At 42.2% G+C, this 27,665-nt stretch overlaps 1 protein-coding gene across 8 annotated transcripts in view; it reads right to left on the bottom strand.

The window, feature by feature from the left end:
• The window catches only part of STXBP5L (syntaxin binding protein 5L), a 420,013-nt gene that overhangs the window by 21,307 nt on the left and 371,041 nt on the right, over positions 1-27,665 (bottom strand). For 4 of the 8 annotated variants that reach the window (XM_043538743.1, XM_043538745.1, XM_043538744.1 and 1 more), the window contains 2 exons: positions 13,678-13,848; positions 1,905-2,003 (listed from right to left, as the gene is read on the bottom strand). In XM_043538743.1, the coding sequence (XP_043394678.1) occupies positions 1,905-2,003; positions 13,678-13,848 (270 nt within the window). The remainder of the gene's footprint in view (positions 1-1,904; positions 2,004-13,677; positions 13,849-27,665) is intronic. The other 4 variants (XM_043538749.1, XM_037909775.2, XM_037909782.2 and 1 more) reach the window with 1 other exon arrangement.

Here is a 27,665-nt window from a genome sequence, read left to right as displayed (position 1 = left end):
GCAGCCAGACAGTGGCCATGGGTTAATCATTCTGTGGAACATCAGCTCCCAGAGTTGTTGCTACCGTTCTTGTTGGACTCCTTCACAAATTGCCACAAGGCCTGCAGCAGCTGTTGTTCGAGGGCAGCCTGGGCCTGTTGCCACTTCTGCCCTCATGTTCTTCAGTTCAAGTTTGCCTCTCTCCCCGCCCCCATGCCCCTTGTGCAGAATATGTCAAAAAAATCTCCCCTGCGTGAGCAGCCGGCTCTAAAACAAAGTCCACACATTGAGTAGAGTCACACTCACCACCCCCCTTGGTTTGACAAAAAACAACAAAACCTTCAGCTCCAAGCATCTCCACAGGCGTGGCTGCCCCTAGGGCTCCTCCCTCCAGACTGCTCTGCCCACACCTTCACTTCTCTATGTAGAGAGCACTCCCATCTCCCATACACAGGGGACGGTTAACAAGCTACCTGCACCACCAAGTTAGAAGAACTCACTTGACGTTTCCCAGCAGCCTCAGTATCTGCCACCAGGTGGGAATGTTTCAGTCAAACAGTGCCAGCCTGTTCTACAATCCTCCATACAGTTAATGTTATCTTCCACCTTCCAAATTCTTTCTATGGATGTAGTTGCTATTAATGTAAAATACAGCTCAGCAACAAAGATGACAGGCCATGCTGTGTGTATTCTGTATTATATTGCTCTGTACACCAGGTTCTCAAATATCTTCATTGTATGGACCACTTCATAGAGATTGTTCCGTGGACTCCTCTCCTCCCACAGATGATCATGAGGAACACTGCCCCTCCCATCTGTGAACACAGAATAGCTCCTTGGCAACTAAAAGAACTGATTACCTGGGACAGTACCCTTAAGAAATGAATGTATTCACAGTTCTCTTTAATGAGTTTAATTTTGTTTTTCTGTCTCTATTTTACTCTTAATTTCACTTCTCCTCCAATCTGTTCTGTTCCTCTTTTCAGGCCAATATTCCTCTGCTACTCCGTCCCCTCATCCTGTTCTCTTCCTGCACACAGTACCCTGTTGTGTGGTCCTCTCTCCCCCAAACATGCTTTTCTGCCACTAAATTTCCTTGTGTCCTGGACTCACGGCCTGACAATCAGGTCCCCTCCAGCCATTTCTCCAACGGACATAAACCCCTGATGCCTCATTGTCTTCTTCCCTGAGCAGTCTCCTCTTGCTGGTGCCTGGCAGCTCCAGACCCTGGTGGTGGTTCCTGTTTCCTCTTCTCCTCCTAATAGATGGAGCAATGCTTGCTCTTTCTCCTTGCTTCCAGCTGATTTTTTACGTCTCCAGGCTCTTCCTTGATATCTGTGGAAGCAGCTGGAAGCCTGGGAGAAGCAGCCACCACCTACGAAAAGCCAAATCTCCACAGACCACTTAGCATGTGCTTAATGAATCACAGTTTGGTATGGTATGCTGTATGGTACCTGTTTATCCATTAGATTGCAAGCAACTGTTAGCAGGGGCTCTCTCATTTGAAGCTTACCTACTGCATAGCAGCACTGTACTGTGTACCCTGAATGTGCCATCTAAATGACTAATCATAAATTCTGAGTTTCAGTGAAGGAAGTAGAAAGCCAATCAGGCTACCTCTCCCCACCTAAAAATATCGGTCCTTTCTCCTCAGTGTTCTGCCCTGTGTATGGATTGGGTTATTCAGACATGGCTTGACCTACATGAATCAATTGCTGTTTTATAACATTAGTTCTACTCTTCTAATTTTTAGCAATAGTTAGTTTGTGGAGAAACATTTCTGACAAGTAAAATCAGCGTCTTGTATCTGACTTCACCTGAACGTGGAACCTCTACCTGTTGCCCGCCTCACTGCGACAGCAAAATACAGGATACTTCAACTAACATGTTAGGGTAAAAACGAAGGCGGTGTTGTCAAGCCTTACCTTTGTCCATCCATGCGTAAGCGGCATAGTGACGCTCGTCGTGTGAGAATGTACTGACTCCATGTAATTGCTGAAGCATTGCCCGTCTGGAAATGTAACCTACTGCCACAAAAATGCATGCATTGCAAAAGGACAAGAACAATTGAGCCAACCATCATCATGACATTTATATGAAAGCAGCCCTGAGCAGTTACAGTCCTAGAGCAGGTTTCTTGCCTGACACAGAGTCCCGCTGCAGTGAGCTGGTGACTTTAAAAGAAAGTTTGATTTATATTTTTCAGGATATTCAAAAGGCAATTCCAATGAAACATTTCCCATGCTTTAATTTATAGAAATAAAACCCAAACTTGCAACCTTTATGGAGAATGTTAAAATGAATAATGGTTTCTATTCTCTTTGGCTTAGTGAAAATAACACCACAGTTTCCTCACTTCCCCATGCAGTCTTAAAAAATACAAGAATGCTAATGAAAATGTGTATGCTGCTGACTTACGCACCTAAAGGGAAATATTCTCCTTTCTGTTCTCATTAACTTCTGCAAGGGCTTTGAAAGAGGAATATACCCCTATAAATCATCTCTTCCATGGAGGTGTCGTGATTATGTCAAAATAATGGAATAAACACTAAAGCATAAAATCCTTCATTTTTATAGTCAGGAATTGTGAAAGCAAAAGTATTACTTGATATGAAGAATGAGAGAAAAATACCAGTGACTAAGATGAACCTTTGCACTGTAACGTATACATTCACCATCAGAGAGCCTTACAATCAACACACTTTGCGTTCATTTATAGATGTTTGTAGTGTGCAGTTTTAAATTAGTGAATCAAGTGTATACTATTGATCTGCTTATAAAGTCTGTCAAAGAATAAAGCCAATGTTCGGTATAAAAATCAGGATATTTTGGAAGCAAAGTTACACAACTGAATATGTTTTTAGGCTCCTCATGTAGGCACTTCTGTAAATTCCAAGCACCAAACATCTGATTTCATGGAAGCCAATCCAAATATTCAAATGTTTTTCCTGAGTATTACTAGTTCGTTTGTAGTAACACAAATCTCTGATAGTCAATATAAACAAACAGTCCTAAAATTAATCTTTAAACATTACTTCACATATGGTATCATCACACAGACAGAGACTGAATCAAATCATTCATGGCAATGCTTCAGCAACACAGAGGGGCAAAAGGATAGGAACTGACACCACAGGGTATTGAAACACTTAAGAATGCTGCACACAGATCTGGATAAAGAAACATCTCTAAACACATTTTACTGGTGCCACGCTAAAGCTACATTGCATGGTAAAGCAATTCACTAGAAAGCAGGAAGAGTTGTTTTAAGCACAAATAAGTACCACTGGAAAATTAACTGGGAATTTATAGTGAGTGCCCTTCTATGAATAGACTCGGACAGTGTCCTTACTTCAGACTTTCAATTGTATTGGTGAGTATACTGGTGCAGTATCTCCTAAATCAGAGCAATTTTGTCTACTAATGTAGGGCCAAATCTTGTGAGGTGGTCACCAGGCCCTGACAGACTAACTGTTCAGTAGTTACTACAGAGATTCTGCACCTTATTCACCACCAGGTTACACAAGTTGAATGCTTGTGTAACTCTAGTGAAATCATTAGAGTTTACGGAGATAAAACTGGTGTGAACTGATAGAGAATCAGGCCCTCTCAGAAGATACAGACTGAAGGCAGAACATTTGGATCTTTAGCGTGATATCACCTGTGTGTGGGTAGGTTCAGGCCTGGGTTTTGGGTCAGCCTATTTTAAAAATAACCAGGAACTGGGAAAGCAAAAATCCCACTTGATATGAAGACAGACAGAGCTAAACATTTTCACTGCATGAGCTATGTTCTCCATCAGAAATCCTCACGTATTTAATCTGCAAAGATTCCCACGTTCTACTGTATGAATCACTTGCCTCTACTTACACAATTGAAGTGTTTTCACATTCAAATTACTATGACTTTGAGCTGAATTTGGATTTCAAACACTCCCAGTGTGTGGGCTGTTGAGATCTGGGCCCATCTTTAATTCAAAGATATCAAACTTTTTAGAGCTTATATAAGAGACTGAAACTGCTTATCAGAGTCCTAAAATATCCCCTTGTTCTGAAGCACTGTCTATTTATGCACGATGCAATTTATATTTCAGGAATGATCTGTGGTAAGTTTTCCATGTAAAACTGCTTCAGGGCAAGGAGAGTATAAAGGGTGCTTCAGAAAACAAATTTACCTGTTCATTTATAGGGGAATCAAAATATCTCATTTTGTTTCTTGACGCATGCAGCCTAGAGCATTTTAAAATTCAATTTTGGCTCTGATGGGTTCCCTACCTGCATATTTGTTCACAGTAACTATTTTAGGTACAGTAACTTTGAAATGTTTTGCATTTGAAAAACATTTGGAATGGCTATACTTGCATAACATTATCATAAAAAATACAAGCACTTCTAAATAGATTCTCCCCTGTGTGAGCTGTGTGCATACTGCATATTGCTAGAGCACTGTGCAGATACAAAATTTGTATCCACAGTCTATCAGCGATCTGCACACATGGTCTGCGGATATCTGCATCCATGGATGCGGATAGCTGCAGATATACAGCAGATAGCTGCAGATTGCAGGGCTCTACATATTGTTCCACAAGCCAGGCTATCCGGCGCTATAGAGGCACTGGGGATCCTCTAACTGTATGCTTCACAAATTACTTAAGATATTGGGAAACAATTTCTGCCTTGTATAATTAATTGCTAGTAGTGAAACAATTGCAAAATAAAACCCTCAATGCACAGTGCAAAACAACAATCTCAGTATTCAGCTGGGTCTAGAGTGTTTCATGCAATCATCTGATTTTGGGAATGAAACAGACAGTAATTTGTATTAAAATTAAGCAGACATCAAATAACTGTAGGATAACAAATTTCCTTTTATTTTTGTTCACTTTAAAAGTGAGGAAAATGTGATATGTACATGAGCTTTCTACACAGCTAACAAGATCATTTAAAAATCTAACTAGAACCACCACACTGAGAAACTATTCCCAGAACAACAAAACCGCTGTCCCACAACCCTCCCCTGCTGTTGTTTACTTGGAGCCAATGTAGTAGCATGCTGCCAATATTTGAACCAGGGCCTTCCCCTTTGCCTGTGAATAATCCCGAGGCACCCAAGGGGCACCCATTCATGTACTTTCATAGAGGAGGCAGGAGGGAATGGGAAGAATTTGTTTGTTTTCCCATTTAAAGTAAAAACACGGTCTCATCATATCCATAACCAAGGAAGGATGCAATACTGTCGGGGCAAACTGCACGTTGTTGGAAATGTTTATACTGTATTCCCATTTTTGAACAACATATGGGGTATATAGCACGGTGCTCAAGGTGGGTAGATTGAAATCAAGCACAGGGAGATGAAGGCCTGGTTGGAGGTGCTGGAAAACCCTGCATGGGACAGTTTTTGACTTTTTGGTGATAAGTGCTCTGTTCCAAAAGGTACAAAATTTCGCTCTTCAGACGTGTTTATCTGACACCCAGGGCTAAGTCACTTCTGACAGGAATGAGCTACCAGGAGTCAGAGATTGGGGTTGAGACCTACAGAGGTACTTAGGTTCCTAAACCCCAGACTTCGGTACCTAAGCTCCAGTTTTAGGCACCAATGTCATCAACAAAACTCCCGCTCAGCTGCTGCCTAGCTCAGTAGGCGCCCAAACTCACTCAACACCTACGTTTTTGCCTCTGAGCACATGTACGGCTGCCTCCCTCTAGGTGTTGAGAGATGCCCACCTCTCACCTAATCCCCAGAGCAGTCTACAGACTGGTGGAAGACAGGCAGAGGACTGCCTTTCTCACCCATGGGTCCCAATCTGGTCGGTGTTCTCAGAGGCTGCCTACTGGATCACATGCCATTCAAAATCTGGCAGAAGGACTGGTAGTGAAATATTTGTACATTAACAGGGAGTCTTATATCTCAGTTGATGCAGATTCCCACAAATTGGAGACTCCAGTTTCAAGAAGATTGCCCAGTGTCACATGCTTCCAAAGTGCTAACTAAAACACAACAGAATTAACCTCAGATTGAAAAAGAAACACCAGCATTTCTTGCAGTTGTGAGTGGTTTCACAAATATGTTTATGGGCAGAAATTGGTCAAGATGGAGACAGGCCCTAAACTTTTGGAGTCATATAACAGACACTGTGACCCAAAGCAACTGCAGAAAATTATCATAGAATTTCAAAATATTTGTTAAATGTAAAATACAGGGTATGTAAGGAGCTTCTTTTAGTGGTCATGCTATCATGAGTGCCTATAAATAATGAAAGGAGGAGATGCAGAAGGAGTTTGGAGCATATCTGATTCAAATACTCGCTAATTCCAAAAGAAAATCTGATAAGCTCAGATAAGAAACACAAAGTAGCTCAAATTTACAAAAACTGGAGTAATTCTAGATTGATGGCCAAAATTAGTTTTATGCTTAAAAACTTTTTATTGGGCCTCTAGAAATGTAAATTCATTGTACCTGCCTGTGGTTTCCAAAATGAACCATTTATGAATTGTGTAACTCTCATAACTCTCACTGATGTGTCAATTCAAGTGTACCATGTCAAGCCCTTAAAATGTAGAATTAAAAGGATTATCACAAACAGCACAGAAGCAGAGGCAGATTAAAGCAATCTCTATTTAGCACTGTTAGAGAAGTAAACACACCTCACCTTATTACAATCATCTGTTCAGAGAGTTACAGGTAGAAGGACAAAGACAAGTAACCCTGAAGTAGTAAAAAAAAACCACCACACAGCAGAAAACCAGAACAGAAGAAATACTACAACAAAAATGCCAGTTATTCCACTGCAAGTGGGAGAAAATGTAAGATTTCAAATACAAAGTGGCTAGCACCTGCCAAAGTTACAGGATACCATCTGCCCCCATGGTCTTGTCATAACCACATGAAGGTTAGGAGGTACAGAAGACAGCTACACAAAACCAAGGAGGCAAGTCATTTTCTGAAGACATCCAAAATGCTACTGACAGTACTTCTATGCTGATAGAGTTAACAGCCCTGCAGTCAGACAATGGAAAACACCAGGAGCAGCAAATGCAGGTTCTAGGTGGCAGCTCCACCCCATTAGCTAACAGGCCTCTCTAGACAGAACCTTTCAGAGAACAAGAAGTGGCTCTGTGATCAGAAAATCATGAAGGTTCAAAGACAGTAGTTACTGACAAACCTCCAAAGGCATTTCTTAGAGTTGCTTCTAGCCTATTACAGAGGAGACACCGAGACACACACAGAGTGTATTTTCCACTGCATGCATCCGATGAAGTGAGCTGTAGCTCATGAAAGCTTATGCTCAAATAAATTTGTTAGTCTCTAAGGTGCCACAAGTCCTCCTTTTCTTTTTACACACAGAGTGCTCTCCCATGGCAACCGTACTTTTGTTCTTTAATGTCAGTTTTCTCCTTAATCTAAAGTAAAAAACATTTTGAGACTGAAAGTGCATGTTGTCTCTCCGATACAGAAACAGCACACACACTTGAGCCAGTTCATCCCCACAGAGATCAGTACTCAGGTTCAGATCTCCCCTGCTCCAAATGGACTTGGGACTGGGATGGCTCTGCAGTACTGTCTCTCAGACTCTGTGAAGGATTCTCTGTACCCTCTGGGATCTGTGCAGAGGAAGGACTCAAGGTAGGCCAGGTGGGAATGCACGTCATCTCCACAGAAGATACGTGAAAAAGTGAATACAACCCCAACCTGTACTGACTTTTTTGTGTGAGCACTCCAGAGTTCCCAGGAGTTGCTGCAATCAAAGCGTGGAGATGGCTGGAACTCAGAGGTGGAGCAGGGCTAGAGACATTCTGGGCAGGTGGCTCTGGCCTGCCAGAAGATCTACCAAGTTGGCGGCAAACCACGTTTTGCTTTATGCAAAGAGACAATATGAAAAAATTTATTTACAAAGTGTCCCATCTTGCTGCTTTTCATGAGGGGAAGGGAGAATCTGTGCCCTTGGATTTTTTATAGCTGTTGGTACTTAAAGGCACACTGCTAGGTCAAATATGGACCCAAATTTAGATTTTATCAGAATAAGCTTTTACTAAAATCAGATCAATAGCAACATTTTCTGATGTTTTTGTAACTTCAAAAACAATGTTTAAAAAACAACAAATGTTCTCTTTTAGTGTTTTCATCCCAGACAATGTCCAATCCCAGAAATGAAAAAAGTGTCTACGCCCATAAATGGTGAAATGACATCAACACTATAAGTTGTGGAATGTGCATTAGGTTTTAAAAATTCTGCACTTTTCAATAATCCTAGGTGTCATGTATAACATGAGAAAGGAAGTTTGATTTTATTTAAGACACATGATTTTTAAATTCAAAGAGTCTCAGTAACGGTTAAAAAGATTGAATTAGAAAATTAAGTGCAGCAATGGAATTTGGCTTTGTAATACCAATAGTTTCTGATACAGTGCAAATAAGTAATAGTTTAATTAACACAAGCAGGAAACAGGTTTATCAAAAGTGTGTGAAAGCATGATTATTCAGAATTAATAATAGGCTATTAACAGCCTGCAAGATTCGTCTCATACTTGTCTTGTTAGAACCAGGTATCAAAGGTTCAACTAGCAAGGTTATTATTGCAGCTATGAAAATATCACATTTCTGAAAACTGATAAGCCAAAAGGCACATTGGAAAAACTTGTCAAATTTTAACTGAGAAATTTTAATGTCACGAAGGGTGTATCAGAAATACAGATGTCCAGTAACAAATACTGACAAGGACTATCATCATGACAAAACGATCAGAGCTATACATTATTCTTTTGGAAAAACAGGCTCTGAAGCTGAAATACTAACCATAAGCAATATTTGAAAAGGCATCCTCTTTTGACTCTATTCTGAGCCAAAAGAGGCTTTAAAAAAACTCTACTTATGTTTGAAAAGAGTTTTATTTTAAAGCTTTCAAACCAGCTCTTTTTAGTAAGACAAGAAGGCAAGGGAAAGAGATTTTAATGGAATAACCATAAAGATCAAGTCATAGTCACCACTGCTCTGCCACTACAAGATATTTTAATTTTGAGTTGTGTTTTTTTAAAGAATCTGTAAAACCCTGCAATTCTTTATGAAGCTGAAGAGTTTGAAACAGCTAAAGAGGAATAAGAAAGAACAATTCTCTTCCCTCTCTCACATGCCAGTCTACTTAACAGGGAGGTTCATCAAAAATGTTTTTCTAGATAAGGAATCCCTTACCCCATGTCAGTTCCTGTTAAATAAAGTGGCAAGTGTTAGGAAGATATTTTCAAGGTGATAGCTGGGGGGAAAAATACCCTCCTACATAAGTTCACATGAAAAACATCAAAGAAACTGCTGGAAACATACAGACTATTTTTTCATTGTGTTAAAAGGTCATGGTTATTATTGTAATGCAGTGTGGGAAGTACTCGTTGATTTATTGTTTTAGCATATTTCGTGTGGTTAGTCACAGAACTTAATTATCTTTTTCATCAAATCAATGATCATATGGGAGAAACAGCAGGAACTGGAAGGAGAAATTAAAACATCAGATACTATTAATGCAGTAGGCTTTCCTTAAAGGCACCAAATTACACAAAAGTAAAACCACCCAATTTTACCATGGCAGTATATTTATTACTTCTGAAAATTGCTTTAAGTTATTTAGATAGTGATCTGTAAGGACCCATTGATGTTCTACTAAAGCTAATAATAAATAAAATACTACCAAATGTCTCCATTCTGATTTGGAAATATCACGGGTTAGTTTCACAAAAGGATGTAGGTGCCTAACTGCCACTTTAGGCACCTAAGTCCCAGAATCAGGTCCCACTGGGATTCACAAAATCCCCACTCAGCTTCCGCCGAGCAATGTAGGTACCTAAACTCGCTTGGCACCTACATTTTTGAAGTAGAAGTTCCCTAAATTTCTGCCTCTGAGCATGTGGACTGTAGCCCCCATACCTGGAGGTTGGCTGCCTAAGCACCAGTGGGATTCACATACTGAGGGAAGATAGGTGTTCCTCAGGGTAACTCATCTACAGGGCCTGATCTGGTAGGTATGCTCAGACTTTACCTACGGAATAGGGTCCCTACAGGCAGCAGCCTGGAGTTGGTTCTCCAGGAAGGGCAGGGCTTAGCACACACCCCTCAGCTTAGCACATCCTACTGGCTATCTTAGGGAAGGAGTTGCCTACCATACTGGCTTTTGTGAATCCCATTCTAATGTGCCCATCTCTCCCTACTCATTGTATGGGGAACCTAAGTGCCCAACTCAGGCTTTGTAAATCCCAGTGATTTTCTAGGCACCTAAAAGTTTGGTATAATAATGCTCAGTGTTGGAGCGCCAAGGTTCCTTTGTGAATCTAGCCTATTTCTCTTTTTGTGAAGTATCAAGTGAATAAAATCTATATTTTATTCATGTGTGCTCACCACTTCAGAGCACAGGCAGTCAATTCCTCCAAATTACATGTGCTGTTTATTGCAGCATAAATTCCTAAATAGTGGGTGAAAGATTGACATCAAGTTGTGGAAAGCTTAGCAAAGCTTCTTAACGGCTTGGCCAAAGGGAGCCTCTATTTTGATCAATGTCTGAAATGTAATGAGCTCGTCTGGACAGAAAATGTATTCTCAGCATTTTCTTTGCAATGTCCCTTTTTTTTTTTTTTTTTTTTAAAGCTACGACCCTCGCAGGCTTCACATCACTTCTGGCAGTATTTAATACAGAACACTACTGAGATGAATAAATATATGCCAAAACAATGTCTGTGGAAGAATTCTTACATACCAGTCATTTGATGCAGATCAATTACTAAACCGAAACTCAAAAGAGCTAACACAGTAGCAATCTATTAAATGTTTAACCTAGTTGAATGGAAATAACATCCTAGGTTTATTTCAAAATAAGGATTCTTATAAAAAGATTCCATCCCATTATTAATATGAGACTATAAAGTACAAGAAGGCTGTTCTTTTTTAGTGTATATATACTCTAAACAACTTGTATGCATGTGTGTATAAACATATCGTATTACATATTAATATAATGTACCCTGATCAACTATTCTGCTGTTAACTGTGACAGAGAATAGGCTGTTAAAGTCAATTCAGTGACATTAGCGAGAGCCGCAGTACCATTTCACTGACATCACTGATACCTTTAAGTATTCTTTTGTTGACATCCAGGAAAGCTAGAGTACTCTTTCAGTGACAAGAGAAAGCTAAATCATTACGTGTGGAAAGTTTTAAAACTTTTACCATCTCTGTAAAGTGCTTTGAGATCTACAGATGAAAAGTGCTACCTATGAGCTCCATATTAATTATTATAATATTATATTATAATATTAATAATTATTAGCAATAAGTAACTTGAACAGAACACTCAGGTCAATTCATGAATGAAATCTGCTGTTATTCATAAGCAGTTTACAATGATTTCATTAGAGCTCTCTAAGTCTATCTTGGTTCTGTACTCACTCCCAAACTATCTATTAGTCTGTATTTACATTTGAGCTTATAAAGGGCATATTCTTTGAACAGAGTTATTTTCTTTGACAGGGGACTGGAAGATCACACTTTTTCTTTGTGCTGTGGAGAGACTGTAGTGTGATTTCATGGTTTGTTTGTTTTTTTTTTTTTTTTTTAGAGATAAGGGTTTCTGGGTTCCTCCTTCAGCGACTCCACATCATATTAAATTTTTCTCTAAATGTAGTTCCTTTGGAAGTGATCAGTGTTGCCCCTTAAATCAGCTGGATGGAGTTCCTTGCGAAGAATGCAGCTTGCTTTCTCTGCACAGTGTGCTGCGTCCACCAACCTGCCTCCCGCCAGCCCATGAGTTTGGGATTTGCACTCAAATCCCTACTAGGTCACCATTTTGGGATAATACATGCTTCATGAGTTCATTTCCATACTGTCAGGTTCGGTAGATCCTAGAGTGAGCTCTTCTCTCTTGCTGTGATGTGACCTTAAATGGTCATGGAGTATCATAGAATATCAGGGTTGGAAGGGACCTCAGGAGGTCATCTAGTCCAACCCCCTGCTCAAAGCAGCACCAATCCCCAATTTTTTTTTGCCCCAGATCTCTAAATGGCCCCCTCAAGGATTGCGCTCACAACCCTGGGTTTAGCAGGCCAATGCTCAAACCACTGAGCTATCCCTCCCCATCCCTGGGGAGAAAGGGATCAACAGTGATTCCTCTATTTTATCACATCCTAATGAATAAACTCTGAAGATCTAGCAATCAGAAATACTAACAAAGGGGGCTCTGATGCTTTTTCCATTTCCTGTATGTAGAGGGATCTTTTTTACATCTGGGAACAAAGGTATTTTCTACAGTTTGTATTTAAAAGGTGCATCAACAGGCTCTATGGGTGAGATCATCACTCTCGCACTGTCCCCCTTACAATGGGTAAAAGCGCTGAGGCTGCGTAAAGGGGCTCTAAAAGCTCTCATTCTGACTCTGGGAGAATTACCCTGGTGCAGGTATTGCTGAATACAGGCAAAAGGCCATCTTCCAGTGATCTCCTTGCAAGCCACGGTGTGGAGGGCATACTGGAGATGATGCTGGGGGCAGAAGGTGCATGTCGCGGGTGGGACTGCTGCACTGCAGAAACTCCAGGGAGTGCTATGGCCCAGAGGGTAGCCCTGGGAAGTGTCGTTACTTTGGCAGATTGGAAATTCTGTGGCAGCCTCATTTAAGTTAAAAATAGAATTTTTAGTAAGTTAAATAAGAAAATTAATAAGACTAAAGTAGAAGAGCCCCTGTACTGTTTATTTTGATAGTACATTTTTTTCAGTTGCTGACTGCCAAAGCATTTTGTACGGACAACACATTGTTGCGCTGTAGAAGCTGTGGAGGGTGTGGGGGAAGTTGCAGGCTTGGTAGGTGAGGGATAATTGGGAGTGACAGCATCTCACAAGGCACAGGAGGTGTTTTGAGGTTATGGGAAAAGCACATTAGCTGGATGCTTCTGTTAAAATGATGGGCACTGAAATAGTTAGCAATGCTGACATTTAAATGGGCATATTTTAAGTTTCGCACTTAACCCATTGACATGAATGGAACAGTTTACACTCCTCAGAACTGTGGTTTGAATGTGTCTGCACACTCAGGTAGACAACACTGCATGGTTTATACTTAGTTCAAAATTTGGAGGTTGTATTCACAAACGTAAGTGCTCAAAACAAATTATTTTAAAGAAAGTTTTGATTCTGGACCACAATTCTCCAGCAAGGGGTAAATCCCATAGAGAGGGTATTGCAGAATTTACAGCCCTTAATAATATTTAATACCAAAGAATAATACATCATGTGAGCAAAGGTTAAACTCTTAGTCTTATAAATATAGTTCTCATTTTTCAGACTATGACTCATGAATAAACAGGGATCAGAATATTTTAAGCTTTTGATGTCACTGGCTGTCAGAATTACTGTACATAAATTCTGATGAACAATCACTTTTCTGGAGCAAAGCTTCCAGGCTCAAAAAGAGAATGGGAGGACTGTGAGAGTTTCAGGAAGTTTGGTATACTGCATCTCTAGGTAGCACAAAAGTCAGCAGCAGGCTGGCTGGTTAGTAACAACACTAAAACACAGGGATCATTCTAATTCTAAACAATTAAATGAAGACAGCAGTTTAGAGAAGTGACTAAGACAGGGATCATGCTAAATAGTGTGTAACTAGTTTGCTTTCACATCTTGTGGAAAAGTGAAACTAACACATACCTAATGAAAATGCTCATTGGCACTCACCTTCTGTTGTGACTGGAAGGGAAATCTCCATGCAAGCCGCAGACTGTGCTTTCCTAAATGGGGGCCTCCCAGGCCCTCGGCGATTTGATTTTGTAACATCTGCGCTAGGGAGCCGTTTTCCAGAGCTGCAAGTCTGGGAGGTTGGGCTTGTACAGTGCCCGTTTACATGATCTGCAAAAAGAACGACAAGGTCCAAGGTAAAGAGGCAGCTTCCAATATTCAGAATGCAAGGGAAGTGTAAATGGTGATACTTGAGAATAATTTAAGATGAAACTTCCCAAAGAACTGTACATTTGTTCTGCAAGTACAGTATAGATTTGTGGGAACAACTCACCATTTCCTGAGCAGTGTAAATATTTTATAAATATAAAGAGGTGTGTACAACTGAAGCCTTCTGGGCTGAGTCTTCCCTCACATCATGTTTACAATGGCGTAACTCCACTGACTTCACTGATAGGCAAGAGGAAAATCTGACCCACTGTTTCTAGATCGGATGTTACTGTACATGCTAGTTATACATATTGGAGACCCTGAGTCCCTAGGTCTTCTCTTGACCTACATATATAGACACTTAAGTTATGGGCGGTAATGCTTAAGGTCAGCTTTTGTATTGCATCTTATAAACATATACAGCATGATTTTGAAAATCATCCTTCCTTTTTTCTTCCCATAAAAATGTACGTGTAACTAATTATGGGTGGAGTTTACTATAAGAGCAAATTATTGCAGATAGACATCTAACTGCCAGATATGCAGATGCAGCGTAGCATATACCTAACTGTCATTCTTTGGGGACATTAAAAAACAGGCCATAGTATCTCCATTCTATTTATATTACATGTATTTATTTTACTGGTGGACTACAGTGTATATCATCTTAAGGTAACATACTCTTTCCCTAACTTACACATGACAGTCTATGTAATAAGAATAGGAGATCAACTGCTGAATGCAATTTTTCTCCTGCGATGTAAGGATCTGTATTCAAATACACAATCTTGAAAGTATTGTGATGGAGGTGCTTAAGTGCAAAAGAACACGGACCATTTAAAAATAAAAATAGAACTGGCAATTCCACTAGCTGAATTTTACAGTGGAGCACAAGAGCTGAATGCATAATTCACAACAAATAACTGACTTGTGAAATCCCACCTTTGTTCCCTGTTTGTGAATAAGCAAATTGCAACATTTTAACATGGACATGTTATTTAAAACCAGGCTTGATTTTTTGTGTGTGTGAATGATTCTTGGTCTGCAGATCATTCAGATTTACTATCAGATACACTGTTTACAATTTGCACTGTAATTTATGTAAACAATAAGCAACAAAAATTTAGAACTATGCAAACATGCATGGTATTTGTAATTCACAACAATACCAATATGTATCATACCCATATAAGTAGCTTTCCCAGACCTGAAGAAGAGCTCTGTATAAACTGGGAAGCTTGTTTCTTTCACCAAGAGAAGTTGGTTCAATAAAAGATATTACCTCACCCACCTTGTCTCCCATATATGTAAAAACAGAGCTGGATCATCTGCCTTTATTTAGATCTTAGATTATTTATATCTTTATAATCAGATCATGCAAAACCATGCTCTCAAGTATCCCTAGCCTGTGTTTGCCAGATGCTGGGAATGGGCTGCAGAGGACGGATCAGTTGATGATTACCTGTTCTGTTAATTCCCTCTGAAGCACCTGGCATTGGCTACTGTCATAAGATAGGATACTGGGCTAGATGGACCCTTGATCTGACCCAGTATGGCCGTTCTTATCTCTACATTTTGTATAAAAACCTCACATCCATTACTTCTCTCAGTACCAAAGTTTCACTATATCTAAGAAAATGATAAATTTTAAAATACCAAGATAAGGTCATTTCAATATTATACAAACATACAAATTTAAAAGAACACTATAAAGGTTGCAAAGTCAAGCACGCAAAAGTTAGGAAGTGACAGAATTAAGATTGTCTGTGCCACCTCAATTCAGCCCCCTAACATACAGTCTTTAATTAACATATGTTAATTGCTGCATACAGTTTTTCCCACAGGACTCCTGCCTCACTCAGCGCACAAGATGTACCATGTTCACTTAGTAAGCAAGCCATCCAATAGGTTATTTTCGCCTCATTGTTCAGTGTGTGGCCCCAGGCCTTATTTACTGCATACTACTCAAACCCTGATCTGAAGACAGAATTATTAATATCCTCACAGGCTTTTCTGTGTGCTCAACGTTATAGAATCGGTGTGCAGCACAAATATTAATTAATTTATTGTCACAATATCCCTGTGAGACAAGGGGGTAGTACTATCCCCATTTTACAGATGGGGAAGCACAGAGAAGTTACGGTCAAAAGTATTCAATAATTTTCGGTGGACTTTGCTTTTTCAGAGTAGAATTATACAGAACTTTATATATTGAAGCATAGCTCCCCCGACTTCAGCTGCAGAAGTGAGTGGAGCTGGGCGAAATTTTGTCAGCAAATAGTAAATTCACCAAAAAAGCATTTTCTCTTCTGTCCATTTCCCCCAAACTTGACCACTTCTACCCTGTCCCCTCCAGCCTATCCCTGTCCGAGTCCTGCTTCTTCCCCACGTCTGGCTCCTTATCCCAGTCCCACTCTCCACTCCTCAGGCTTCTCATCCCAGTCCCAGTCCCCCTGCTTAGCCAGGCTCAGCTCCTAGCTCCCAGCTGCTGGCCCAGTCTGTATCTCCCCTCTCCCCAAGCACTAGTTCCCATCCCAATCTCCCTCCTGTTGCTCCTGATCCAATCTCACTCACTCACCTCCATCCCTGGACTCCTCATCTCAGTATCTTGGCCCAGTCAGCCCTAGTTCTGCTTCACACACCACCTGTCAGATTTGTCTCTCCTCCCATTCGTCCCCGTACTCCACCCCGCACTGCTTCCTAGTCCCATTTTCCTTGTTCAGCCAGCCCCAGACTCTCCCCTACCTCGTTGGCCAATCTCAGTGTCCCCCCAGCAAACTAGCTCCCAGTTGTCCCCCCATTTCCTCATTGGCTCTTACTCCCAGTCTTTTCCTCTCTACAGCTCCCAGTCTCAGCCTCCCTGTCCAACTAATCCCAGCCTCCCCTCCCCCGGTTCTCTACCCCAATCTTCTTGCCCAGCCAAGCTCAGTCTCCCACAGGTCTCAGTCTCCTTGCCCAACCAATCCCAGTTTCCCCCCTCCAACTCCCACTCACAATTACTCTCCCCCAACTTCCAGTCCAAGTCTTCTTATGAGGCTCCTTGTCCCAGTCTATTCCTTTCCTTCCCCTTGGTCTTGCATTCAGATCAGACGGCTTCCTCCTCCTTCCCACTGTCCGGGAGTCAGCCAGAGGGTCATTGAGAACACAGGAGAGACAGTTTCCTTTCTCTCAGTTCCAGTGCCCAGCCCCATCCCATCCCAGAGCAGCCATTGCAAGGAAAGTCCAGCTTAACCCCTGCAGCCCTGGGCTGGAGCATGCTCAGCTGTTTTGCGAGGATGGTGCATGAGCAGTCCAGTCACACACAGGAGCTGTGACAGGATGGAGCATGCTCAGTGAGGAAAGAATGTTTTATGAATTTAGCTGTTAAACTCTTGCAAGTCTGAGTATGTGCAAACTGCAATTTTTCAAAGAATTATAACTTGGCCAAATTTGGGCAGATTTTCACAGGGCTGGGAAAAGACACAAAGGCCACGTCCATGCCAAAATTCTACTCCAAAGCATGGGGGCTTTAGAGTTTCCCAAAGAAAAGGTCTCAATAATTTTTGAACATGGGCAAGACAATATTTTTTTCTCTAGCTTCGTTCTTGGAAACAGCTGGACTGTTTTGGCTGAAATTTCCCCTGAAATCCAGCCTGAGGCACTCATCCAGAATGGAAAATTTCAGCCCAAACAGTTAAAGTTTAGCAAAGTTAAAAGCAATTGAAAGCAAGGTCTTATAATGAGAAGTGTTGGACAACCTTAATAGCAGGCAGTGCTACCAGCTCCACCTATAATTATCTAATTAGTTAATAAGACGTTCTACTGTATGGAATATAATTTGACCTGTTTAGTTGAAAGTTGACTACAATGTGGTAAGCCCCAAGTTTTCTTCAAATGATTCTGCTGAAGTTGGAGGTGGGGAAACAAGGGGGTATGAAGTTCTCTGCCACAAAAAAAATCACAGCATTCAGCCCCCAGAATCCACAGGTCTTAGAAGATTGCAATCTGTCCTGAGCTCCTAACACAGCTGCACCGTAACACACAGCTGCCACTAGAAACCTCCCTTCGGGGATGGTGTGGGTAAGGGGTTGGAACTTCTATAGTGCAGAGTGTGGAAGTTAATGCAGCCTCTACCACTGTTAACTTTTTGATGGATTCCCCACATGCGTGAGGATGAGGCACATCCTCTAACCCTTCCTCATGGAACCTGGAAAGGTTTTCTGAGGCTCCTGTGGAAAGTGCATCAGCGGTAACAGACCACCCCACGTGGAAAAGGCAAGATCCATCTATGCATCATACCTTACAGTTGTAGATTCCAGAGGAACACATCTATGGGGAAAGGTACTTTTTTACTATAATTTATTTTGGAAGAAACAAAGAAACTAGCAAAATATTGGCATTCCTTCAAGGTATCATGTATTGATACACCAAGGTTGCTTATAAATATTGAATCATAGAATAATAGAATATCAGGGTTCGAAGGGACCTCAGGAGGTCATCTAGTCCAACCCTCTGCTCAAAGTAGGACCAATCCCCAACTAAATCATCCCAGCCAGGGCTTTGTCAAGCCTGAGCTTAAAAATATCTAAGGAAGGAGATTCCACCACCTCCCTAGGTAACGCATTCCAGTGTTTAACCACCCTCCTAGTGAAAAAGTTTTTCCTAATATCCAACCTAAACCTTCCCCAGTGCAACTTGAGACCATTACTCCTTGTTCTGTCATCAGCTACCACTGAGAACAGTCTAGATCCATCTTCTTTAGAACCCCCTTTCAGGTAGTTGAAAGCAGCTATCAAATCCCCCCTCATTCTTCTCTTCCGCAGACTAAACAATCCCAGTTCCCTCAGCCTCTCCTCATAACTCATGTGTTCCAGTCCCCTAACCATTTTTGTTGCCTTTCCGCTGGACGTTTTCCAATTTTTCCACATCCTTCTTGTAGTGTGGGGCCCAAAACTGGACACAGTACTCCAGATGAGGCCTCACCAATGTTGAATAGAGGGGAACGATCACGTCCCTCGATCTGCTGGCAATGCCCCTACGTATACATCCCAAAATGCCATTGGCCTTCTTGGCAACAAGGGCACACTGTTGACTCCTATCCAGCTTCTTGTCCATTGTAACCCCTAGGTCCTTTTCTGCAGAACTGCTGCCGAGCCATTTGGTCCCTCATGTGTAGCAGTGCATGGGATTCTTCCGTCCTAAGTGCAGGACTCTGCACTTGTCCTTGTTGAACCTCATCAGATTTCTTTTGGCCCAATCCTCTAATTTATCTAGGGCTCTCTGTATCCTACCCCTACCCTCCAGCGTACCTACCTCTCCTCCCAGTTTAGTGTCATCTGCAAACTTGCTGAGGGTGCAATCCACACAATCCTCCAGATCATTTATGAAGATATTGAACAAACTGGCCCGAGGACTGACCCTTGGGGCACTCCACTTGATACTGGCTGCCAGCTAGACATGGAGCCATTGATCACTACCCGTTGAGCCCGACAATCTAGCCAGCTTTCTATCCACCTATAGTCTATTTATCCAGCCCATACTTCTTTAACTTGCTGGCAAGAATACTGTGGGAGACCGTGTCAAAAGCTTTGCTAAAGTCAAGGAACAACACGTCCACCGCTTTCCCCTCATCCACAGAGCCAGTTATCTCGTCATAGAAGGCAATTAGATTAGTCAGGCATGACTTGCCCTTGGTGAATCCATGCTGACTGTTTCTGATCACTTTCCTCTCCTCTAAGTGCTTCAGAATTGATTCCTTGAGGACCTGCTCCATGATTTTTCCAGGCACTGAGGTGAGGCTGACTGGCCTGTAGTTCCCAGGATCCTCCTCCTTCCCTTTTTTAAAGATGGGCACTACATTAGCCTTTTTCCAGTCGTCTGGCATGTCCCCGGATCGCCATGAGTTTTCAAAGATAACGGCCAATGGCTCTGCAATCACATCCGCCAACTCCTTTAGCACTCTCGGATGCAGCGCATCCGGCCCCATGGACTTGTGCTCGTCCAGCTTTTCTAAATAGTCCCGAACCACTTCTTTCTCCACAGAGGGCTGGTCACCTCCTCCGCATGCTGTGCTGCCCAGTGCAGTAGTCTGGGAGCTGACCTTGTTCGTGAAGACAGAGGCAAAAAAAGCATTGAGTACATTAGCTTTTTCCACATCCTCTGTCACTAGGTTGCCTCCATCATTCAGTAAGGGGCCCACACTTTCCTTGACTTTCTTCTTGTTGCTAACATACCTGAAGAAACCCTTCTTGTTACTCTTAACATCTCTAGCTAGCTGCAACTCCTGGTGTGATTTGGCCTTCCTGATTTCACTCCTGCATGCCCGAGCAATATTTTTATACTCTTCCCTGGTCATTTGTCCAATCTTCCACTTCTTGTAAGCTTCTTTTTTGTGTTCAAGATCAGCAAGGATTTCACTAATAAGCCAAGCTGGTCGCCTGCCATATTTACTATTCTTTCTACACATCGGGATGGTTTGTCCCTGTAACCTCAATAAAGATTCTTTAAAATACAGCCAGCTCTCCTGGACTCCTTTCCCCCTCATGTTATTCTCCCAGGGGATCCTGCCCATCAGTTCCCTGAGGGAGTCAAAGTCTGCTTTTCTGAAGTCCAGGGTCCGTATTCTGCTGCTCTCCTTTCTTCCCTGTGTCAGGATCCTGAACTCAACCATCTCATGGTCACTGCCTCTCAGGTTCCCATCCACTTTAGCTTTCCCTACTAATTCTTCCCGGTTTGTGAGCAGCAGGTCAAGAAGAGCTCTGCCCCTAGTTGGTTCCTCCAGCACTTGCACCAGGAAATTGTCCCCTACCCTTTCCAAAAACTTCTTGGATCATCATCAGTGGAAGTGCAGCAAAATATTAGAGATCAACCATTTTAATACAATTCACTTCCTTACTATAGATGGAATTCTCTGCAGTAAGGGTTCCACTCCTAGAGTAGGGATAAGTGGAATAAGGGATAAGTGGAATCTGATACCTCTGTTTAAGCTAAAACCCTTAATCTAATTTACGGATACAAATTCCAGCTGTTGGGACTGAGTACTTCATTTTCATCCAGGTCAGGCATTTATGACCAAATCCCATACTGTGATTAGCAGGAAAATGATAGCACCATACCACACAATCAAAGGCTTCTTATGTTACCTGAAGTTAAAACTATCATAGATGCGATGTTAGATAAAGCAGTATGCATAACATTATGTGATCTGGTAATGCTGTGAGCCTTGCCTGTTTCACATGAAACCAAGTTGATCACAATGAACAAAACTGGAAAGAATTTTTCAGTCTACCTGTATTTTAGAAAACAATGTAATTATCTGCACTTTAATATCTGTATTGCATAAGAAAACGGCACTGTACAAGGCACAGTTTTCATGGTCCTTATCTTATTTTTGAATGCACAGGTATCACTGAGCTAACAGCAGATATAAAACCTGAGAACATTGGCCTGACTGGGATGATTCATTCAACATGACAGTTAGGGAAGATGCTTGAAATATATCTAGATCTTAGCAGAAAATCCATTGGGATCACAGACTTTCAAGGGCACAGACTGATTGCTCAACCTCAACCACAGATACACCCTCATGTGGCTGCTTTCTGTCTTCAAACTTTAGTTTGTGTAAAGAAGTTTTGGCACAATAGCTCATGATCTCCAAGGGGATCTTAGGAAACGGTGAGGAATACATCAGAGTAAAATGGAGTCAAGTTCTACAGAAGTGTCAATAGTATTTCTAAGACCCTTTCCCTGTGTGTTCTATAGAATGGATAAAATTTCTCTAGGCTTGTGATTTTACTTAATACATCAAACTTTAATAGACTTTCCCCTCTCTCATAATATGCTTGTTAGACTCAATTTGTATTCAGGGCCTAAAGTGCCCACATTCCACTAAAAATCCATGGAAGTTGTGAGCCGAACTCCAATAGGTCTCTGAAAATCCCATCTGGTATAAGCAAGGCTGGTTCTTTCTCACAGCATAAATCAGATTTTAGGAAATCCAATGATTACAATTTTGAAATCTGACCCATTACTGCTCACAGAAATCCCTTCAAGAATTGAACTTGATGAAATGTAGATGAGCCACATTAGAGTGTGATGGGGAATTGAGTGATGGTTAAAAAAATTCCATACCTCTATATTTACACTGTTCTAGTCTTCTAAACCAACACAATTTTAAATTAAACCTGATTTCAATGACCCCACACATATGATAAAGCTTCAGAGATATGGCATTATTGCTGCATTGTTACTGAAAGACTGTGGGGAATCAGCAAGACATAACTGAGCATGTTTAGATGGAAGAGAAAATTACATACTTGTATTTGAAAAGGAATTCCTTGTATTTTATTATGGTACAAGGTGAATGTTAGAGAATTCTTCGGAAGGAAATTTAAATTACAGTTTGAAGGGCGCTATTTCACTGCATTATATGAAAGAGTATGAATTATATGCTAAAAGGGAAAGCAATATTACAGTTTAAAGGGAGTTTTCTATAGTATAGTTTGAAAATTAACTTGATATAATATGATCTCAAAGAGTGATGCAGTTAGGTGGCCAGATTCAACACCGTTACTCTAGTTTTATGCTGATTTAACTGCCCTGATTTCAGTAATGAATGACCTAGTAGTAAAGGAGGTCTATTGGAAATAATGTTAATGGTAGGAATTGATGTGCCACAGAATCATCTCAAAAGGGATTGCCTGTGAAGAAGGAAATAAATTGGACATCATTAATTTCTCCTCTGTGGGTTCAAAAAAACATATAGGTCATAATGTACAATTTCACTACATCTTTCAGGTAGCTGTCCTATAGTACAGGTGCTATCTGATGTGACATCACAGTGCAATATAGTATGTCCCAGATAAAAATAGCTTGTTTTTCCACAATTTAATTTTTTTTTTTGGCAGTTGGGCCCAGAACCATAAAAAGACGTAGGCATTGTGATGCTGAACTTTGCAATGCCTAACTTCTAGGCATGCAGAAAATCACTGGAACAACAATGGGATCCACAAAGCCTGAGTTAGGCACCCATGGTTCCTATACAATGAATGGGGAGAGATAGGTGCCTAAGAATAGGATTTGGCCCTTGATCTGCAAAAAGAAGAGTTTCACTGGATGGGAGGATAAGAGTGTCAGATGAAATATCAGGCATCTCAAAGGTTCAAATCTGAGATGGTGAGGTGCTTAAGGAGTCACAAAGAACTTGATAGATTTAGATACTTAAGTGACTAAGAAGAAGCATGTGGCTCAAGAAAAGAAACAAAGCCAGCATTTATTTTCCAAACCAGCTCAGGTTTGTGCTACAGGTAAGATCTTTGTTGCTCAGTTTCATCTACCCATTTACGTAGCTTTGTGTATGGAACATGGAATACAAGTAATGTCCTGTAATGTTTGCATGAACTCTGTCAATTTTTATCAGCAAATATTTGAGACAGAGTCATAGTCAACCCTGCGGTAACTCCACTGAAGTTATACCAGAGATGAATTTGGTCACCTTTATATAGAGCTACCTGTACAGATCATCTGAAGAAACCACAGGAACATTACTTCCACCACTGGTCTCAGGATTCAAGACCTCAAGGTGGGGCATTTTCTTTTTGGAGGGCAAGGTTTATTGGAAAAACCTGCAATACTGAAAAGCTGTTCTCTGAGCTAGCAAAGGTATGTTTTCCTTTTTATTGGAAATGATCCTCAATGTTGTTAATGGAGCACAGAAAATCCCCCCTATTACCCATCACTTTACACCTCCCTACATGTAAGGACCTACACTACAACTACTCCTTTACCAATCCTGTGTGATTGAACAGGACACTTCAGAACTCATCAGCAGCATCCTTTGTGCAGCTGGAGGGGATACTGTTGAGCAATACAATGTATTTTCCTGGATGGATGTAATGGGCTGCCTGTAGAGGAATCCCAAGCTTTGCCAGCATGGGGATCCAGAGAAGAAAATGAATAGCTTACAGGCCTGGTAGTAAAAAGTGCACCAAGCCTTGTTAGTTTATACAATGAGGGCTTTTAGTTTTATATAAACAGTTCTCATGTGCACACCCTTTATGCCATGGGCCAGATTCTGGCTCATCCTATGGCCTGTTTTGTTCTGGGAGTGCAAAGGAGCTGTAAAGCTCCCCTAAATGGGCAGATGAGAATTCCCTTGGGATGGAGGAACTCTGGGCTGGCATAGGACGGTGTGACTGGCTGAATGGCATAGGACGGTGTGACTGGCTGAACAGCACTACCTCCCTGGCCTCTGGCAGTAGAAAGGGGCATGGTTGTAGCACACTGCACTCTTGTGATTTTCAACGAGTGTACTTGCTCCTTGGGTGTGATTATGAGCCAGTCTATCTAGAACAGCCCTGGGGCTCTGAATAGTCAATGAACATACTGGGCCAGATACAAGGGTCTGGACCAGTTTCTTCCAGTGGAAACCTTGGCTGAGATGAAAGGGTCCAGTGCAGCAAGTTCACCAACTCAGGGTTACAGAGGTGTAAAATGCTAACAACCTCCCTTCTGCCTAATGAGCTCACAGGTGACCTGCACAGGCCCAAGACAGGATGGTTGAGGAATGCCCTAATTTAATGCATCATTGCGGTAATCACAGGTAATGAAAACAGCACTTGCCCTCAAGTGAATCCCCACTCCATGCAAGACAGAGGCCAGGCAGACACAATGGACTGTTCCTCCATTCATCATCACAGGGGAATTTGGCCCTCTTGCCATCAACTTTACCATGGAAGTCTGTGCAAATCTCTGCAAGACCTACAAAAATGTATGTATTTTGGTGGGGCGTATTTGGAGTGCAGAAAATGGACAGAGTTTTTATTGAATTTAAATGTCAGCACTTCCGGTCCAAAACAGCTCTATTATACATGTGTCCATTTTTTAAAAAATCATTAATAATTTTAAGAAATGAAAAAAAAGTTTAGTAATAAAAGGACTTATTAGTGCCTACCTGCTTTTGTGAACAGAATGTGTGAAATAGTTTATAGGTAGATAACTTTGTTAAACTCATTTTTTCCCAGATCACTTCCAGATCCTCATCTGTGACACAGTGATAGTAGATTGTAGTGCCACTTTTTGCTGTTATCCTGATATATTCCTTGGGATACATTGTGACTGAAACATGTAACAATGGAACATTGAAGATTGTAGCCTTGCTTATCCACAGGTGAATACCCTACAGACCTCTGGAGACTTGTAGGCATATTTCATCCTTGAACTACTGAAAATCCTGGAAATACTGTCCTCCATAGGGCAATATTCATCTTCAGAATTTTTCATTGATCTGTTTTCAGGCTACCATCTCTGCCTAAGCTAAACACAAGCTATTTCTGATCCATTCTCTGGGAAAAGAACTGAAGCTATTAGTGAATTATTTAACAATACTACAGGTAAATTATGTATTTATTATTCATAGGTATTTGCCAAAGAGTTTGGGTGCAACAATTTGGTTCCATGGTATTGCTTCTGTTCTGTGTATGGATAACTTTTAAAACAGGAGAATAACAAAGAGTGAATATTCTTGTTTGCAAAATGCCCTGATTAGCATGCCAGTATAGTTATTCGCATGAACAATAGCCATTCCACAGATACTCACAGGCAAAGATCCCATTTGCAAATAGTGAATAAAAAGGGGCATAAATGTGGTCACATGAAACAGCCATTCAAAATATGAACATATGTTTGCAAACTCCGTTTCTGCAGTAGTTGGCCAATTCTAACAGCATCCCTCTTTTATAAAACTGTCTAACATTAATCCTCTACATGCCATACAGAATTTAATTTCTGCCAGGTGATTGTATTAAAGAATTAATTACCAAGAAGGGAATAACTAGGATGCAGCAGCAGGAATAGATTTTATGCAGGGGAACTGCTAATCTTCAGTTCTTTGTTTATCCACCATTTGTCATCAGTTTATTTACTGCCAAAATGCCTAAGCCTGGGGAATTAATAATTGTTGGCTGCTGTCTCACTATACACAGAGATTATTTGTTAAGCCATTTGCTTGGGGGTGGGATGGAGGAATGTTGACTAGTGACTGAATTTTGGGAATTGGCATTCCTTGGTTCTAATTCTAGCCTGGTTCTATTAGGGGTATGTCTACATTGCAATGTAAACTCAAGATTAGTGGGACTCGAGTCAGCTGACCCACATTAGGGAACCCTGGCCTTGAGCATCTTACATTGTATATTAACCTTATGTCAAGACTTTTCTGACCCATGCTGACAGGGGCGGCGAGTTGTATGGGCCCGTGGTGTCCAGGCTCCAGTAAATTCAGCGCCCAGGGGGCCTGACTCCACCAATGTTTGGGGCCGGGACTCTCCCCAGGCCCCACCTGCTGCTCCTGTACGCCTCCCCCGGAGTGTCCCCCGGCCCCGCCTGCTGCCCCTGCATGCCTCCCCCTGAGCGTCCCTGCCTGCCCTGGGCAGAGGGCGGCTGCCCCCTGCAGCTCCCTGCTGCACTCCCTCGCTGGCCGCTGCTGCAACCAGCTACAAGGGAGCGGCGCCAGGGGCAGGCTGAGACAGCTGCTGTGCCTGCGGAGGGGAGGAGGCACACAGCAGTCCCCCCCACCCCTCCACCTGGCAGGCGACGCAGAGTTGACTCTGGGGGGCTTATCCTGGCTGGATCTCCTGAGCAAGCAGCCTGGGGGGGCTTGGGTGAGTGTCGCGCCGGAGGGGCCTGGGAGGGGGCTGCCCTCACCTCCCCTGGAGCTTGCTGCTGCCGGCGGGGAGAGGGCTGGGAGGAGTCCTCCTCTCTGGCCCCCCACCCCGGCCCTGGGGCAGCCTGTCTGCTGCACCCCAAAATCCTCATCTCTGGCCCAGCCCCAAACCCCGCACTCCCTCCTGCATCCCAACCCTTGCCCCAGCCCGCACCCCTCCTGCACCCAAACTCCATCCCAGAGCCTGGGGGTTGGGGGGAGCTGGACTTGGACCCATTCTGAGCACCACCAAAAATTATACAAACCTGCTGCCCCGATGCTGAGGATGATCAAGGATGGATCACTTGATGATTACCTGTTCTGTTCATTTCCTCTGGGGCACCTGGCATTGGCCACTGTCAGCAGACAGGATACTGAGCTAGATGGACCTTTGGTCTGACCCAGTATGGCCATTCTTATGTTTTTATGTTCAAGCCTAGGGCTCTGTCATCCACAGACCCAAGTCAAAGTAACCCTATCTCAGAGTCCCTACTGCCCCGCTCCCTCTAGTCCTAGTACTGTGGTGCACTGTGGGAAAACTTTACTGCCTGCCCTGCATGTCACCAGCAAACAGGTAGCTTTACAAAAGTCTTGATTGGTTCGCTCTCCATTGCAAACCCAGGAGGCTCTCTGTGTGCTTGTAGATCAGCAACCAGAGGAGAATGGGTTAACGCTGACCTGTGCTGCTGCCATTCGCAAAGAGGGGTGGTTTCTGTTTTAATTACAGTCGATTGCAGGTTGTTGAGATAGAGAGGACTAAGGAAGTTGTCCCATGGAATTGTGGGATACTTCTGGCTGACTCCCAGGACCTGAGTCATGCGAGGCTGAGTCTATATTGCAAAGCAATAGGGCTTGGACCCTGGGTCCCTCGAGCTTAGACCCTCCAGCCCTGCAGGGTTCTGAGACCCTGGGTCCAGGCTCTGGGTTAGCCCAATTGCAGTGTAGATGGAAAGGGGATTAGCCTTGAGCCCAGGGCCAAGCACAGCCTTAAACTGCAGTGTAAACATACCCTTAGGGCAGGTCCTGTGCTAAATCTATCAGGGATCGATTTATCACGTCTCATCTAGATGCGATAAATCGATTCCCAAATGCGCTCCCCGTC

Source organism: Chelonia mydas, chromosome 1 (genome assembly GCF_015237465.2).
Source record: "Chelonia mydas isolate rCheMyd1 chromosome 1, rCheMyd1.pri.v2, whole genome shotgun sequence".
NCBI lineage: Eukaryota > Metazoa > Chordata > Testudines > Cheloniidae > Chelonia > Chelonia mydas.
Note: the sequence above shows the minus strand (reverse complement) of the source record. Positions and strands in the feature narration are given on the sequence as shown.